The 18,625-nt window shown below is 43.0% G+C and overlaps 1 protein-coding gene across 1 annotated transcript in view; it reads left to right on the top strand.

Annotated features, from left to right (window-relative positions):
• Positions 1–246: 246 nt before the first annotated feature.
• The window catches only part of LOC142015199 (up-regulator of cell proliferation-like), a 29,407-nt gene continuing 11,028 nt past the window's right edge, over positions 247–18,625 (top strand). Inside the window, 4 exon segments of the mRNA XM_074998614.1 lie at positions 247–271; positions 5,547–5,906; positions 10,016–10,300; positions 12,071–12,184. Of these exon segments, the coding sequence (XP_074854715.1) occupies positions 247–271; positions 5,547–5,906; positions 10,016–10,300; positions 12,071–12,184 (784 nt within the window).

The following is an 18,625-nucleotide window of genomic DNA, read 5'->3' as shown; positions in this document are numbered from 1 at the left end:
CCCCTGCCCCCAGCCAACTCACCACTCCCCAATCTCCCAGAACACTTATCCCCATCCAACCTCTTCTGCTCCCCGCCCTCAACCACCCCAAGCCCCGGAATCCTCTACCTCTTATCCAACATCCTGTGCTACCTGCCACCTGACTGTATCCCTAGGATCACAGGTACTGGTGATACTGCACCTGCATTGACTGACCATAGCTGAAAATGCACCAATGGAAGCATTAGGGCTGGCAGTATAGCAATCATGCCACCCAGGCACTCGGCGGGAGGTGAGACTGTGCGGGGGAGGTTAGGCAGAAGTGGAGGGTCCGAGGGTAGCATCTTGCCACCCCGGCTGACAGCCTTGATCAGGAATTGGGCTGGTTCCTCCCGGCAAGGTTGTTCCTTTCCTCTCCCTAGTGGGGAACTCATGGGCTGGTCTTCATGTTATGATGGACAGGACATGACCAGCGGGCAGTAGTTTGACACACTCTGTGCTACATGGTCTATTGTGTTCTCCATTGATTACAAAACATTTTTTACCCTCCTTGAAGTTTGGCTTGCTTTGGAACAAGATCTGGGTTCTGTATTTGTTGGCAGCTTTGTTCAGGTGTTACCAATACAAATGTGCATATAAAGTGTAGGAATAAGAATATTTACTTAGATTGTCGCTGGCACCAAACTACTTGTTATTATCTAAATTTGACTTAATATATACACACACCTAATAAAATAATTAAATATTACCACATTCTTAGGCATTATATATTAAAATGCCTAATACTTTATAATAATAATATGAATTAAAGATAATTTCTTCCCAGTATACGAAAATAGCAGTGCATTATATCTATTAACAGCAAGTATAATATTAAAATTTCACTACTATGTATATACACACATATAAAATCAAATATATTCACATTTAAAATATATGATTAAAACATACTGTATAATTTCAACAATCACTATTATTACAAAATGATTATTATACTGATTAGCTATTTTTAATCAGTATACAAAATAGCAATGCATAATAGATATTACTAGCACATGCATTTTTAGTTTCACTAGTAAATATACCAAATAAATTAAAATTTCAAATATATTAGCAAATTTTGCGTGTGTGAGAGAGAAAGAGATAGTGACACACATACACGTGAGCATATTCTGATTTCAGTTCCAATATACGTATCCATTCTCTCTCTCTCACTCTTTCTTTCTCTCTTTGGATTTTACTATATAAAGCAGTTTTCACTCCTACAGAATTTTATAAGGATTAGACTTCTAATATAACAAAAACAATAATTATTTTAATCACATCACTGCCCCACAATTAATATGTATGAGTCCCTTAAAAATCAACCCTGTTACAACAATGCTAATATTGAATCATTGAATATGCAAAAGTCAGGAAACATTATGACCAATCAAGAGAAGCATGGGATGAGGTGAAGGAGGTTGCTTTTTACCATGTCTGATGTTTTTCAAATAACTAGAAGTGGGTTTTGGTAGGGTTACAGTAACAAAATGTCTCCAAGTTTGAACATTTAACTAAGTTGTCCTGCATAGTTTACCACACTTTCAACTTCAAAATGTTATAAAAATAAAGAGCAGTTTTTAAAGGATCAAACTATCAAATCCAAACCATTTTTCACAGCTATAGTCAAAGGCTACATCTATACTACAGTGATCTGTTGACAGGAGTTACTATCGGAAGAGATCTTCCGATGAAACCTCTGTTGACAGATCATGTCCACACACAAAAGCAGCAATCTACTCTGTCAACAGAAAAAGGCCAGACTGCCCAGCTACTCTCTCACCAGAGCAGCTAACCAGAAGCTCAGCAAACATGGCTGCCCTGTGAACAGGAAGCCCTGTCTGTCAAGAGAGGGCCTCCCAGAATGTCTACCCCGCTCTGTCAACAAAGGCATTATTCCTTACTGGGAAAAGGCAGAAGGCTGTCTGTAAAGTGCCGTGTTTTGTTGACAGTCTGCTGACAAAATGCATTTTGTGTGTGGACGTTCCCTGGGTTTTGTCAACAAAACATCCCCGACATTTTCTAGACAAAACTGTCTAGTGTAGACATAGCCAAAGGGTTTTATTCCAACTGAAAGATTCTCATTGATTTTGGTGAGGTTTGTATTAGGCCCACAGCCACAGAACCCTGAAAAATTGTAAGTTTCTACCAACTTCATTTTCAGAGAATACAAAAAGCCAAGATTTTTTATATGTAATTAAAATCTATTTCTGTCCCCCACTGTCAATCAAAAACTCAGGTGAACTACAGCTCTCTATGATACTGGGTTTTAAAGTTTGGATAAGATTCAAAGCAGCGAAACAGTTTGAATTATGTGATCCAAAATGTTCAAGAGGAATAAAGGCCAGTAAAATATCTCCTTTCATCATCGTGTATCTACATAGCAGCATTATTTCAAAATAAGCTATTCTGAGAGGCTGTGTCTATACTTGCATTCCTCTTTTGAAAGAGGAATGCAAATGAGGGAAATTGGAAATGCAAATGAGGCACTGATTTATATATCGCATGTTTCACGTGCATAATATATTTTTGGAAGAGATTCTTTCAAAAGAAAGAGGCAGTGTAGAAGGGGCTCTTTTGAAAATAAATGCCATCTTTGAAAGAACCCTTGTTCTTGAAACAAAATAGGAAGAAAGTTTTTTTCGAGATGGGGTTTGTTTTCGAAAGACCCCCATCTACATTAACTTTTTTTTGAAAGACTCTCTTTCAAAAAGAGATAATGCAAATGAAGCACAAGATATGTAAAGCAGAGCCTCATTTGAATGTTCAATTTCCCTCATTTGTGTTCCTCTTTTGAAAGACGAATGCAAGTATATACACAGCTGAAGAGATATTCCAGAATAGCTTATTTTGAAATGACACTTTTACACACAAAATGCATTGTGAAATAGTGCTTAGCTATTTCAAAATACATAGTGTAAACACAGAGACTGCATCTACACTTGCATTCCTCTTTTGAAAAAGGCATGCAAATGAGGGAAATCAAAATGCAAATGAGGTGCAGATTTACATCTCTGTCACCTCATTTGCATATCTTTCTTTTGAAAGAGCTTCTTTTGAAAGAAGAAAAGCAGTGCAGACACAGCTCTTCTGAAAGTAAACCCCAACTTTGAAAGAGCCCTCTTCCCCTTTTTATGGGAGGAAGGGTTCTTTCGAAGATGGGGTTTACTTTCAAAAAAGCAGTGTCTGCACTGCTTTTCTTCTTTCAAAAGAAGCTCTTGCAGTAGAAGGATATGCAAATGAGGTGCCAGATATATACATCTACCCCTCATTTACATTTTTGATTTCCCTCTTTTGCATGCTTCTTTTCAAAGAGGAACACAAGTGTAGAAGCAGCCATAGGCTGTGGTCACACTTGACCAAAACTCCGAAATGGCCATGCTAATGGCCAAATAGAAGAATACTAATGAGGTGCTGAACTGAATATTCAGCACCTCATTAGTATTCTCCGATTTGACCATTAACATGGCCATTTCGAAGTTTTGGCCAAGTGTGGCCGCAGCCATGGAGCCGATTTCAAAATAGAGCCATTGGACACACTAAGGCTCTGGCCACACTTGGCCAAAACTTTGAAATGGCCATGCAAATGGCCATTTCAAAGATTATTAATGAGGCGCTGAATTGAATATTCAGCACCTCATTAGCAATAAGACTCTTCCAGCCGCGGCACTTCGAAAGCACCACTTTCGAATGCGCGTGGCTCGGCGCGGCTACTCGGGGGTCCTTTTTGAAAGGACCCTGCACATTTTGAAATCCCCTTATTCCTCTCAGCTGAGGGGAACGAGGGGATTTTGAAATGCACGGGGTTCTTTCGAAAAAGACCCCGTGTAGCCACTCCGAGCCACACACACTTGAAAGTGGTGCTTTCGAAGCGCTGCGTTCAGACGCATCCTAATGCTAATGAGACACTGAATATTCAATTCAGCACCTCATTAGTAATCTTCAAAACGGCCATTTGCATGGCCATTTAGAAGTTTTGGCCAAGTGTGGCCACAGCCTAAGGCTATTACGAAATAAGTTCTCTTCCCTGTCTAAACAGCCCCTATTTTGAAATACCTATTTTAAAATAGGCACTATTCCTTATACAATGGGAGGTTTACTAATTTTGAAATAAGCCATCATCTATTTTGAAATTATTTTGAAATAGTGGTTATGTTTTATAGATGCTAGGAAAGTTATTTTGAAATAATTTTGCTGTGTAGACATGCCCTAAGAAATTACTGCAAAGAAACGCCTGATGTTTCTGCATGACATAGCAAGAGCAGTGGAAAGAGGAAAACGGTCTACTTCCTGACTCAGAAATCAAAGAAAATAGGGCAAGAAGATTTCAAATAATAAATAGTAAATAAAACCCGTACCAAGTTTAGTTTCATCTGCTCTGAACCAGGAAAGCACTTACGAACACAATGAACCCTAAACATTTACATAAGTACTTTGCTGGCTATACATGAATTTAAATGTGTTCAATACTGAGTACATGCCTAAATGTTTTTTTCAAGCAGGCAGAAGTGCTTAGAATTGTGCTTGTACCACTGTACGGCATTAAAGTTGTAGGCACTTTACTTGTTCGTAGTTGAAGGATAAGAATTCTATTTTTGTGTGTGTATATATTCTTTTAAGGTTAAATCCCAAAGCCTTTTACTTCTTTGCTTCCTTATTCAGGCAACTAAATTTCTTTCTCTCCCTCTTTTCTATAGTTTAATATATCCCAAAAGTTTGTATCACAATTTCAAACTGCAGCACAAGTGTTTTATATCTGAATATTGGCACCTGAAAATGAATTGCTGTAGGTTATTCACCATTAATCATTCTCTTGTTTAGAAATGTGCCAATCATTCAGTCAGGAAGCAGACTTAAACCATGTTACTTAGATAACCAAGTACATGCCACCAACAGTAAAGACTCAAAATGAACAGCTCAGGGACATGCTGAAAATCATTCATGAAAACAAATTCAGTGAACAGTTAAGAGTAAAGCAGGTTCAAAAATTCCTGTAACAATGACATTTCAGCAAAAAGCAAAAGTGAATTTTTTTTTCGTTCTGTGGGCTGTTTTTTGAGATCTAGTTAAAAGGCGCAACTGTGTTAGCATGCACATATTTTGAAGTGAATAATCCAACCACCTCTACTCCACCTGTACTCTAATCTCAGTAAAAGATCTGTAAGATCTGTTACACACAACATTAAAAATTAAAGCATACTAGGCAATCAGCATTCATTATGCTGTATTCTGCACCCATTGCCTCATTCATTTTACTTTGAATTAATACTTGTTTTAAATATTTAAATATCAATATACATATTTATAATTATGCATTATACAGCAGACTTTCTCTGTCTCCCCAGCTTTCATAACACTTCTTTGAAGATGCCCCAGCCGGCTTGGTGGAAACTGTTTCTGGTGTGTGCCGCTCCTTTCGGTGAGTTATAAATGGTAACTCCATCCTGGCTGTTCAGTGACCTGCTTGAGTTTGAATCCAAGTTTATGAGTTGGAGTTTAATCCTTTTACATTTTCTTTTTCTCAGCTGTTTCTCTTCCAATTAGTGAAACACCAGAGCTTGGCGCAAAAGCTGGAGAAGACATCACTTTTCATTGCAGATTCAAGACAACCCCAAGCTTTGAGCTGGGGAAAGTTCGTCTCTTCTGGCTCCTATTCACAAATGGAAGGAAAGAGAGAGTGCATAGTTACTATAATGGAGCAGATAGACCTGAAGATCAGGAAGAGGAGTTCAAAGGTCGAACTCAGCTCTTCCTTCAACAGCTTGGTCAAGGGGTGACTTCTCTGACTCTCAGCAACGTGAAACCTTCAGATAGTGGACTCTACAGGTGCATAATTGCAGATAGTCAGGATGCGACTATCAGAGAAACTCTTCTGCAAGTAGCAGGTAAATGTCATATGTTCAGGGGCTGGTGGGATATGTTGCTCTACATAGATTTCGTATTTGACAACAGGACAACGAACTAGCTTTGAAACTGAAATAAGCATAGATTTCAATGTTCTGTTCTAATCCTTATGTTTTGATGCCCTTTACCAAAGGCCTGTTCCTTTCATTTATTGCAAAGGGCTCTGTTGCAAAGCAAACAGCAGTGGGATAAGGGGCAACCCCTCTGCTACCTCTAGACAAATCAAATGCAGATTGGGGATCACTAACCAGAGGAGAGACTCAAGAATGACTATAAAAGGATATTATGCCCATAGAAATCTAATTTCCAAAACCAATCCATAGTAGAAAATATCTGCCGTACTTCCACTTCAACTGATCAAAAGATTTCTCAGCATCCAAAGAAAGCAGGACACAGGAGAAATTGCTAAAACTGCCATTATAAATCAAATTCAGAGTTCTTTGGCTCTTATTAGGTAAGTAGCTGCTAGCATTGAACCCAGAGTGGTCTGGGTGGACATATCAGGGCAAGATGAGATTCATTCTTTTGGCTTGTACCTGGGCATAATTTTTAGCTTCTACATTAATTAAATACATAAGTTTGAATGATACACGTTTTAAATATCTTTCCTTCTTGAGGAATGATGATGATATTTGCCTTTCATCATGAATTTGGAATCTCATTCCCCTGCACTATAACACGAAACAATGCTGTTAAAATAGGGACCAATGCTTGCTTTAGCGCTCCATAGTACGCTCTAGAAAATTCATATGAACCTAGAGCTTTATTGGATATTAAATTCTCAGTTACAGCTTCAACTTCCCCTGCTCCCATATTATCCTCTTAAAGCTGAGGTAGTATCATGCATCTCAGACTTCTGTTTATAGCATCAGGATTTGGATGATCTGAAGCATAGGAAGTATGGAAAAGTTAGCAGATGTTGGAGAAATTCTGGCTGATGCTAGTTATCAAAACATAATTTATTCTTATGTAGCGGGATGGCTGATTTTTCCTGTTTCTTTATTATATTGCTGTCTCAAAGCCTGTCAGCTTTATTTCCCTTTTCATAATATTTTTATTTACTGTACCTAAATATTTGCTCATCCACACCCCTTTGTAGCAGGTTAATCTTCCACTTTATTTAAATCATTTTATATGTATGCTTATAGAGTCTGCAGATTTATGTTGACATTCCAAGAAAGTGCAACAAATCCTTCTGCTATTAGCATACTCATGAGTGTTCCACTGTAGGTATGCTTGTGCCCCCTTGTGCCTTTGTTCTGGGATTTATCATAGTGGTGTCTGGCTAGTGCATGTGCTTTGTGCCTCATGCCATTGTAGAGTGGACCACCCTCCGGTCCTTCTCAGCTGCCTCAGCCTGAGACAGTGCTCCATCAGTTGCCCCCACTGAGATTACCTCAAATTCATTCCATTTCGGCTACGTCTACACGTGCACGATGTAGCGACATCGAAATAGTCTATTTCGATGAATAACGTCTACACGTCCTCCAGGGCCGGCAACGTCGACGTTCAACTTCGACGTTGGGCAGCATCACATCGAAATAGGCGCTGTGAGGGAACGTCTACACGCCAAAGTAGCACACATCGAAATAAGGGTGCCAGGAACAGCTGCAGACAGGGTCACAGGGCGGACTCAACAGCAAGCTGCTCCCTTAAAGGGTCCCTCCCAGACACAGTTGCACTAAACAACACAAGATCCACAGAGCCGACAACTGGTTGCAGACCCTGTGCATGCAGCATGGATCCCCAGCTGCAGCAGCAGCAGCCAGAAGCCCTGGGCTAAGGGCTGCTGCACATGGTGACCACAGAGCCCTGCAGGGGCTGGAGAGAGAGCGTCTCTCAACCCCTCAGCTGATGGCTGCCATGGTGGACCCCGCTATTTCGATGTTGTGGGACAGGGATCGTCTACATGTGCCCTACTTCGACGTTCAACTTCGAGGTAGGGCGCTATTCCCATCCCCTCATGGGGTTAGCGACTTCGATGTCTCGCCGCCTAACATCGATTTCAACTTCGAAATAGCACCCAACACGTGTAGCCGTGACAGGCGCTATTTTGAAGTTGGCGCCGCTACTTCGAAGTAGCGTGCACGTGTAGACGCGGCCTTCTTGTTGTAGTAGAGAGTCCCTAGTAGTTCATAGTATCAAGGTAATTAGTAAATATCCTTAGTTTCAACTTCCTAATTTCCAACTATTCATTACTGTATATTTAGGTAGGTATTAGTTAGCAGCTAAGGTAGTTCTTGTTCACTGGGAGGTTATGCTTGACTCTCCCAGTTTCAAACATTGTCTGTCATGTTGGAAGGCAACTCTGGTTAGTAATGGTCACCTCCAGTGCATTTGTTGCCTCACTATATCACACACTGCCCAGAAGTTTAATTTATGTCTGGCACTGAAATCCACAGTCAGAAAAAAAAGGAGATCATTATGAGGAGACAAAGTGTGGAGAGCTCACTATGCCCAGCTTCTGACCCAGGCCCAGGAACCACCCCATACATGGGTGTTCAAGCAAATAAACTGCCTCAGATATCTCTGAGTCACGCTCCATGGAGGAATCTAAGAGGAAGACACAAGTATCCTCTCGTGAGTCTTTAAAGACTGTGTCCTGAGTTTACCAGATGGGAATCTACCTCAAAAATCTGAGGTTGTTGGTTTCTTCAGCTACTTCAGAACTACGCATTCTCCAATATGGTACCTGCAAGATTGCTGGTTCCTCATGTACCAAGGGCATTGTTTGGCTGAAAGACAGAAAAGCGTTGGTCCTGGAGAGATCTTGCTACCATCAGCAGAGTGAAGCAGCAATGAGAGCTTTTGCTCTGCTGTCTCAGTACCCAAGAAGTCTACTTTGGCTCTGATTGCACTTCCCTCAGAGCAGCCAAAACTCCGTGCCATTATGCCTTTGATGACTAATACCTTAGTGCAGACCACAGATTCAGTACTGACAGCACGCATTGCACCTTTGGCTTTCCATGGGACTTGGTGGTATTAGAGATGCCCAAATCTCCGCTGCTCAGATCCTATGTATTTGTGGTAGAGGACATCAAGATCATTAGAAGCTCACCCAGTACCAAATATTTCACCTCAAATTTCTCCAGGCACTCCATCATTTTATAGTGAGTTTAAGGAAGAGGCTTCTAATGAAGGTCTTGTCTCAGTTTCCCAAACATCAACCCAGAGCTCTTACTCATATTTTTAAAGATGATCCTTACCAGAAACCTTTAATGAGCTTGTGACCATTCATGGCACATAATTGCAGTCATTACCCTGGTATGCACATTCACGGGTGCCCCAACCCATGCCTTATGCATCATCTCTTTGACCATACTGGGATCCTTGGGTAGCGTAATCTCAAAAATTGTACAGGGCTTTAAGCACCACTTGTAGCAAAGGTAAGCATCCTTCACTTCCTGCTCACACTGTATTTCCTGGCAATTATTATGGCAGGCCAGCTATGGCCAGAAATAGGCTGCCTTTCCTGAATGTGGGTGTTCTCTTGAATTGACTTCCATGGCTGCAGAAGTTTCATGAGATCTGTTCCTCAACTTGGGCCTACATAGAATATTCAAAATTCCACTTATCTCAAGCAAATCTTAGCCTCTAGATCAGCACATATACATCAGCTAAGATAAGAAGTTTAATTTTCAGGGTCCCCTTTGTTGAACTGTATCTGCTCACTGAGTTGTGCTGGAACGATAAAAGGGAAGTGGTTAGTCAAATGAATTGTCACCCATTTTAACTTATCAGAGAGGTAGCCATGTTATTCTGTATCTTCAAAAACAGCAAGAAGTCCTGTGGCACCTGGTAGACTAACAGATATTTTGGAGCATTAGCTTTCGTGGGCAAAGACCTGCTTCGTCATCTGATCGGGTATTTGCCCACGAAAGCTTATGCTCCAAAATATCTGTTAGTCTATCAGGTGCCACAGGACTTCTTGTTGCATTTTAAATTCGATTGCCCTGAAGAGTAAACAAAAAGTAGAGGTGGATTCTTCTCTATGGAATTGTATTTCCTTATTATGGAGATGGTAGAGGGTCTGGTATTGTAGTGTAACATTGGTAGCTTGCTGAATCATGTCTATGTTCTTGCCTTTCAGCACCATACGAATCCCCACAGATTACCGCCCTGTACCACAAAGAAGATCATGTTCTCCTCCAGTGCAAGTCACAGGGGGGCTACCCTGAGGCAAAATTAACATGGCAAGATTCGAATGGAAATGAATTGGAGCCATCGGGGCCTACAGAATTTCTGAGGATCAATGAGGGATACTTTCAGGCTCTCAGCAACCTGTCAGTGAACACTAATAATGATCTCATTGTCTGCTGTTCTGTTACCCACAAAGCCTTGAATCAACATGTGAGCAACTGCGAGAAGATTACAGGTAACTAAACAAATAAATCTTAACTTGGTAATGGCATTAGGAATAATTCCTTTGTGTATATTTATGTACATTTAGACATTCATACTGAGTTCATCACAGGGGTATATAAGTATTGCACAAAATTAAATATGGAAAATTGAACAGGGACGTATTTTTCTCTCCTTTTCTCCCCTCTTGATCACCATCTTTAATACTGATGTTTAACAAAAGCAGCAGATCTGTGTGGTGCTTTACAAAAGTTGTACAAATAAAGGTGAAGACACTGCACCAAAAAATTTATAATGTGAAGCCTTAGTCCTGCAAAAGGACCAGCTAGCTCTGATTGTTAGACCCATAAGTTAGTGAAATCCCTGCCATGTATAAGGGTCAATGTGACAGATTCACAGGCGAGGGGAGGGTTGGGTGCCAAATTGCACCATTAGGTGAGTAAGGCCAACATTTAGGTCTCACTGACAATCACAAAACCACTCAGCTGCCAGCTAACTCTGGAGGTGCCTGAAATCTCCCTGGCATATAAACTTCTGTCAGTGGACATGCACAAAGCCACCTGAATCCTGACAGCTGTTCTGCATCCAGCTAATGGCTATGCCTTTGCAGGATTCACAGACTAGGGATACGTCTACATTACAAGATGAATTTGAATTTCAGGCAGTTATCTCCAATGTACCAAGTGACTCTCTTCATTGTAAATACCATTAGCTCAATTTAGGGAGCATTAATGGTGATATAACATCAGTGAAACTGGCTGGGTGCAGCATCAAGTTCAAATTTAAAAGTTCGAATGAAGGCTGGTGTGGAAGAGCCATGTTTTTCAATTGAATTGATTAGCCTCCAGAGGCTGAGTGGCACTGCTGCACCTGGCTCCCTGCTGCACTTTGCTCCTGGCTCCCATGAGCCAGGCACAGCAGAGCTGTTCAGTTTCCCAGGTCCCCCAAGCTATGGGGACCCAGGAACCAGGCAGCAGCGTGAGCGCTGCCAGCAGTGGGGGTGCAGCAGGGCCGGGGGGAAGGCACAGAATGCGGCATTGAAGGAACTGTGGGATTGGTTCCCACAAGGCACTGTGCCAACAGTCAGTGTTTGGCCATTCAGCATGGCAGCACTAACTCAATTTTGTGGGAAGTGAGGATACTCAAAATCAAATTTTTAAAACCCAGTCTTATAAAATTGAATTTATTAAAATGTATGTAGCTTAATATTTCACACGTGAGGCATTTGGAGAAGCTGTGCTTATTAATGCACATAGAAGGCAATGGTGAGGAGGTGCTGGTGGTGATCTCCTTATACCCAATATGTCAGTGCCTAGGCTTCTTGAGTAGGATGTGAGAAATTCACATTTCAAAACCCTACTAACCTTGATTTGAAACAGGGATTGGTAAACTACATCACTGACAATTTTTAAGTGAAGAATGGAACTTTTTTTGTAAATGATCTTTTGGGGAAGTTCTCTGGCCTGTGTGGTGCAGGAGGTTGGATTAGATGATCCAAATTGCCCTTTCTGACTATAGAATCCATGAATCAGACAGAGAAAATGAGTTAGTTCTGGAGTTCTCTCTTCACCGCTGCACCCAGACATAGCCTTATACCCAGTCGGATTAAGTGGATGAAAGTTCTATCTGGCACTATCTGATGCATGGTTGTATAAAGTAGCTTGAGGCAGGAGAGTCCAAGAGTTATGTCCCAGATCTGCAGTCACACCACACTTGGAGGATTTTATTTCAGAACATCAGGTGTTTTTTATCTTGTGACCCATTAATTTTTTTTCCATTGTAGCCTACAACTCTGTCTCAACAGACGTCATGTTAGCATGTGGCCTGGTAATGGTTGCTGTGGTCTTGATACCAGCTGGATTAATTTACTGGAAGTTTAAATCAAAATTTAAGAAAGGTAAGTAACAGCAACACTATTAATTGACAGTACTGCACAGAATTTTGAGCAAAGCTAAGAACATGAGAACAACCACCCGGAGGTCAGACCAGTGATCTGTCTCACCCAGTATCCTGTCTTCAGACAATGACCAGTTTGAGATGCTGCAGAGTAAATAAACAGAACAGGGCAATTATCAAGTGACGAAACCTTTGGTGTCCAGTTCAAACATTTCACCTGTTATTTAAGGGTACAGGTATTAAGTGTGACATATATGACTGTAGGTATGCTTGAAAGAGAAGTGACTACTAAGATTATGGAGTCACAGAATCATAGAATCATAGGGCTGGAAGGGACCTCAGGAGGTCATCTAGTCCAGCCCCCTGCTTCAAGCAGGATCAACCCCTACTAAGTCATCCCAGCCAGGACCTTGTCCATCTGGGACTTAAAAACCTCAAGGGATGGAGAATCCACCACCTCTCTAGGCAACGCATTCCAATGTCTCACCACCCACCTGGTGAAGAAGTTTTTCCTAATATCTAACCTACACCTTTCCCTCTTCAACTTCTGACCATTACTCCTTGTTCTGCCATCTGACACCACTAAGAACAGTTTCTCGCCCTCCTCTTTAGAGCTCCCCTTCAGGAAGTTGAAGGCTGCTATTAAATCACCTCTAAGTCTTCTCTTCTGTAAGCTAAGCAAGCCCAAATCCCTCAGCCTATTCTCATAAGTCTTGTGCTCCAGACCCTTAATCATTTTTGTTGCCCCTCGCTGAACCTGCTCTAGCAAATCCACATCCTTTTTATACTGGGGGGCCCAAAACTGGACACAATATTCCAGATGTGGCCTCACCAGTGCCGAATAAAGAGGAGTAACTACTTCCCTAGATCTGCTTGAAATGCTCCTCCTAATGCACCCCAGTATGCTGTTAGCTTTCTTGGCTACAAGGGCACACTGTTTACTCATATCCAGCCTTTCATCCAACATAACCCCTAGGTCCCTTTCCATCGTACTGTTGCTGAGCCAGTCAGTCCCCAGCCTGTAACAATGTTTGGGATTCTTCCGCCCCAGGTGCAGGACTCTACACTTCTCCTTATTGAACCTCATCATATTTCTTTTGGCCCAGTCCTCCAATTTATCCAGGTCCTTCTGGATTCTCTCTCTATCCTCCAACGTATCTACCTCTCCCCCTAGCTTTGTGTCATCCGCAAACTTGCTGAGGGTGCAACCCAGTCCCTCATCCAGGTCATTAATAAAGATGTTGAATAACACCGGCACCAGAACCAAGCCTTGCGGCACTCTGCTTGAAACAGACCGCCATCCAGATATTGAGCCATTGACCACTACCCGTTGGGCCCGACCATCAAGCCAGCTTTCTATCCATCTTATAGTCCAAGGATCCAATCCATATTTCCTTAACTTATGGACAAGAATTTTGTGGGAGACTGTATCAAAAGCCTTGCTGAAGTCAAGGTATATCACATCCACTGACTTCCTCATGTCCACAGAGCTTGTTACATCGTCATACAAGCTGATCAGATTGGTGAGGCAGGACTTGCCCCCGGTGAATCCATGTTGTTTACTTTTGATCACTTTCCCCTCTTCCAAGTGCTTCAAAATGTATTCCTTGAGGATTCCCTCCATTATTTTCCCAGGGACTGAGGGAAGGCTGACGGGCCTATACTTCCCCGGATTGTCCTTCTTTCCTTTTTTAAAGATGGGCACTACGTTTGTCTTCTTCCAGTCATCCGGTATCTCCCCTGATCTCCAAGAGTCTTCAAGGATAATGGTCAAAGGTTCAGCAATGACCTCTGCCAATTCCCTCAGTACCCTGGGGTACATTAAATCCAGACCTATGGACTTGTGCACATCTAGTTTTTCTAGATAGCTCAGAGCTTGTTCCTTCCCAACAGATGGTTGCCCTCTACCTTCCCATACCGCATCATCTAGGACCATCATTGGGAAGTTGACTTTGTCTGTGAAGACTGAGGCAAAAAAAGCATTGAGTACTTCAGCTTTTCCTGCATCATCTGTCACTAGGTTACCTCACTCATCCAGTAATGGCCCCACACCTTCTCTGATAACCCATTTATTGTTCACATGCCTGTAGAAACCCTTCTTGTTACTCTTCATATCCCTTGCCACCTGCAGTTCAAACTGTGCTTTCGCTTTCCTGATTACTACCTGGCATTCTCCAGCCGTATGTTTATATACCTCCTTAATCAACTGTCCTCATTTCCATTTCTTGTATGCATCCTTTTTGAATTTAAGCTGACTAGGGATTTCCCTGTTAAGCCAAGCTGGTTGCCTACCATGTTTGCATTTCTTACTACGCAGTGGGATTGTTTGTTCCTGTGCCTTCAGTAAGGCTTCTTTAAAATACTGCCAGTTCTCTTCAACTCTTTTCCCCTTAATCTTCATTTCCCAAGGGATCCTGCTCATCCGGTCTCTTAGGGAGTCAAAGTCTGCTCTTCTGAAATCAAGGGTCTGTATGTTACTGCTCACCCTTCTTCCTTTCGTTCGGATCCTGAAATCTATGATCTCATGGTCGCTGCAGCCCAGGTTCCCTCCCACTTCTATTTCTTCTACTAGTTCTTCCCTGTTTGTGAGCAGCAGGTCAAGTTGCGCACGGCCCCTGGTCGGTTCCTTCAGCACTTGTACCAAGAAGTTATCTCCAGTAGTCTCCAAAAACTTCCTGGATTGTCTGTGTGCTGATGTATTGGTCTCCCAACAAATGTCCGGATGATTAAAGTCTCCCATGAGAACCAGAGCCTGTGATTTGGAAGCTTCACTAAGCTGCCTGAAGAAAGCCTCATCTATCTCCTCTCCCTGATCTGGCGGCCTATAACAGACACCAACTACAACATCACCTCTGTTACTTCCACCTCTAAGCTTAACCCAAAGACACTCAACTGGATTTTCTCCTTCCTCATACTGGAGCTCTGAGCAATCACACTGCTCCCTCACACAGAGCGCAACTCCTCCTCCTTCTCTCCCCGTCTGTCCTTCCTCAACAATTTATAACCTTCCATGACCGTGCTCCAGTTATGCGAATCGTCCCACCAAGTCTCCGTTATTCCAACCACCTCATACTTGTGTGACTGTGCCAGGGCCTCTAATTCTTCCTGTTTGTTCCCCAGGCTTCTGGCATTAGTGTACAAGCATCTTAGAGAAGGGGCCGATTGGCCCACTTTCTTCTCTTCACCCAGGAAACCCACCCACCCTTCCCCACTTACCTCCGGGCTTGTGTCACCTTTCCCCGACAAACCTAGTTTAAAGCCCTCCTCACTAGGTTTGCAAGCCTTCCCGCAAAGATGCTCTTCCCTCTTTTAGTGAGGTGGATCCCGTCTCTTCTCAGCAATCCCTGTTCACGAAACAGAATCCCATGGTCAAAGAAACCAAATCCTTCCCTGCTACACCACCTACGCAACCACGCATTTACCTCTGTGATTCGACAATCCCTCTGCGGACCCCTTCCTTCCACAGGGAGGATAGACGAGAAGACCACCTGTGCTCCGTATTCCTTGATCTGTCTCCCGAGGGTTACGTAGTCTGCCGTGATCTCATCAAAGTTGTTCTAGGCTGTATCATTGGTTCCTACGTGAAGTAGGAGGAAGGGGTAATAGTCTACCGGCTGGAGAATTTCTGGCAGCGACTCTGTAATATCCCAAATTCTAGCTCCAGGCAAACAGCAAACTTGCCTTGGATTCTAGGTCCGGGCGGCAGATGGATGCCTCCGTCCCTCTTAGGAGGGAGTCCCCGACCACCACCACTCGTCTTTTTCTCTTAGCGGTGGTGGTCATAGAACTCCCATCCCTAGGACTGCGCATCCCCTGCCTTCTAAACTGTGGGGACTCTTTCAGATACAATCCCTGGGAGGTATCAGCCCCAATTATCTCTGGGGTGTCACCTGTGGAGAGAGGCTCAAAGTGGTTGCTTAACTCCACTGGAATTGGAGCGACTGGAACTGGTTTTCTCCTCCTGGAGGTAACATGCTTCCAGTTCTCCTCCTTGTTTTGGGTAGCCTGCTGTTCCTGCAGTATCATCTGTTGCCTTCTATCCAGAAAGTCTTCACCCTTTCTGATGGACCTGAGGGTTGATATTTGTGCCTCAAGTCCTTTAACCTTCTCTCCCACATGCTTGTCAACAATTGATAAAAGGCATTTAAAACTCACACTTTAGGACTTCAATTGCTCCCTAATTATTTACAATCAAGAAAATTTGCAATTACCCACGTGTTACAGCAGCATTCTTACACATTTCTATGAAACATCTGGTGCTGTCACTACCAGAGACGGGGCACTGGACTAGATTGACCTGTTCCAGTTATGGCAAGTCCTATGTTCCTACAAAGCATGCAAAAATATATGTGCACTCAGAGAGCTGGCACATAGCGCCCTTGAAATGCAGGCAGGGGATCTAGCAGTAAGAGTGGCCTCACTGATGAGCCCTTTCTCATATCTAGGTGGGGACATGCATCTCCTCTGATCTGTTTTAAAAACCTAATAAACATTTCAGAAAAAAAAAGAATGCCAATTGGTTGACGTGTACAGTCCTATGTTGGTTATGTCACTGTGTAGACTGGACACACCACCCCACCCACCAAACTCTACCCTGCAGATGAAATTTTACTCCTAGTCTTTGAGACTGCATCTTCCAAACCATATTTTCATTCTCATCTACCTGCAGGCATGCCAATAGAGGAGGTGTAAAGGGGGCAGATGTTCCCAGGCCCAGAGATTCAAAGGGGCCCAAGGCGCCTTGTTACCGCTACTTCGACAGTAGCAGTGACTGGTGCTTCTGGTCCTTTAAACCACCACCAGAGCACTGGACAGCTGCTCTGTGTGGCTTTGAGAGCTGGTGGTGGGGCAGCACAGTGGCCCAGGAGATGCTGATGGCTGGATGCCCCAGCACCACCCCTTTCACCTGAGGCTCTGCCCCTTGCAGAGCAAAGAAACAGCCTTCCCACACCTTGCTACAGGGTCTGTGAAAGCTTTATGCCCCCTGTCTATCCTTTCCATCATCCTGAAATCAACTTAAAACTCAGTTACTTTAATCTTCTCCTTCCTTCCTTCCTTCCTTCCTTCTTGTTTCCCAAAAGGCTGTATCTTTTCCCTTGTCATCTGCACCAGCATCACCTAAACTATTTCCTCTACCTAAACAAATTTCACCCAGCTCAAACTGTGTCCCACTGCTATTGTGTAACTTCAAAATCCTTTCAAACAAAACCATTAGATCTTATTCTCTGAATTGTACAGTTTCATGACCCCCACTCCAAGTTTTCATGAAACTTGGGTGAGCCCTGCCCCTTTAATCCCTGCCCTACCACATCTATAGAGACTGTTGGTAGCATATAGTGTATGCAACACAGCCCACAGTCTTCAGAGACAAGTGCAAGTTTGTGAAATTTCCTTTCTAAGAACAACACAGAGGCTATGTCTGCACTAGCTCCCAGTTTTGAAGGGAGCATGGTAAGTAGGGTCTTGGGAGGTTTTTAAAGAAGTCCTGAGGTGCATATGCAGCACTTTATTAAGCTAATTCTCCCCCACAGCAACTTCAAAGTGTTGAAGTGTTTACTCCTCAGGAGTAAAGGGACTTCGAAATAGCCTGCGCACTTTGAAGTACTCGGGGGTTAGCTGTAGCTACATGCAAGTCGGCACTTCGATATTTAACACTTCAAAGTTGCTGCGGGGGGAGAATTAGCTTAATGAAGTGCTGCATGTGCACTGCAGCACTTCGTTAATAATCTCCCAACACCCTACTGACCATGCTCCCTTTGAAGTTGGGAGCTAGTGTAGACACAGCCAGAGAGAACACATGTTCCATGGATTGCCCAATCTCTGACTGATCACTATATCCCTCATTTCAGATCTACGTGGACCCCAATGTGAGGAAAATAAAGGGTTCTTGCAGCACCAATCTGATGGTAATTCTAATTATTTAGTCATATGAAGCTGGATTCTGTAAATCATTAGGGGCCATGTTTTCTGCTTTGCCCAGTTTATGTTGAGTGCAGTGGGGGTGGATGGGGGTTGGGGCGGGATACCTGATAGCTATAACTGGTTTTCTACCTGATTCCCAAGCCCAGTGTCTGGGTAGATTGTCCTGGGGCTGCTCTGAATTGTGCAACCTGGTACATTCAGACACACATAATCTCTTATGCCATGCCCATTGCCATTGTATCTGTCCTTCCCACCCCATCTGCCAGGACTGAGGGAGGATAGAGTAGGAATGCCTATGGCAGTGCTACTAAACATCTTGGGAAGTTGTCCACACAGGTGAGTCTCCCTCTGGGGAGTTATGGATGGTTTCAGCTCCATTTATGCTGTCTGAATGGAACGAACCAACTAATTTGAAAGATGTGATAGTACAGTGGTGTCCAATAGTAACTGAACGATTGCCACACCTGTGATTGTCATCCTTCGACATCTGCCACCGTCCCCTCCCCAGCTGTAACAATGC

Source organism: Carettochelys insculpta, chromosome 6, assembly GCF_033958435.1.
Source record: "Carettochelys insculpta isolate YL-2023 chromosome 6, ASM3395843v1, whole genome shotgun sequence".
NCBI classification, from domain to species: domain Eukaryota; kingdom Metazoa; phylum Chordata; order Testudines; family Carettochelyidae; genus Carettochelys; species Carettochelys insculpta.
This window is presented reverse-complemented; position numbering and strand designations above follow the sequence as displayed.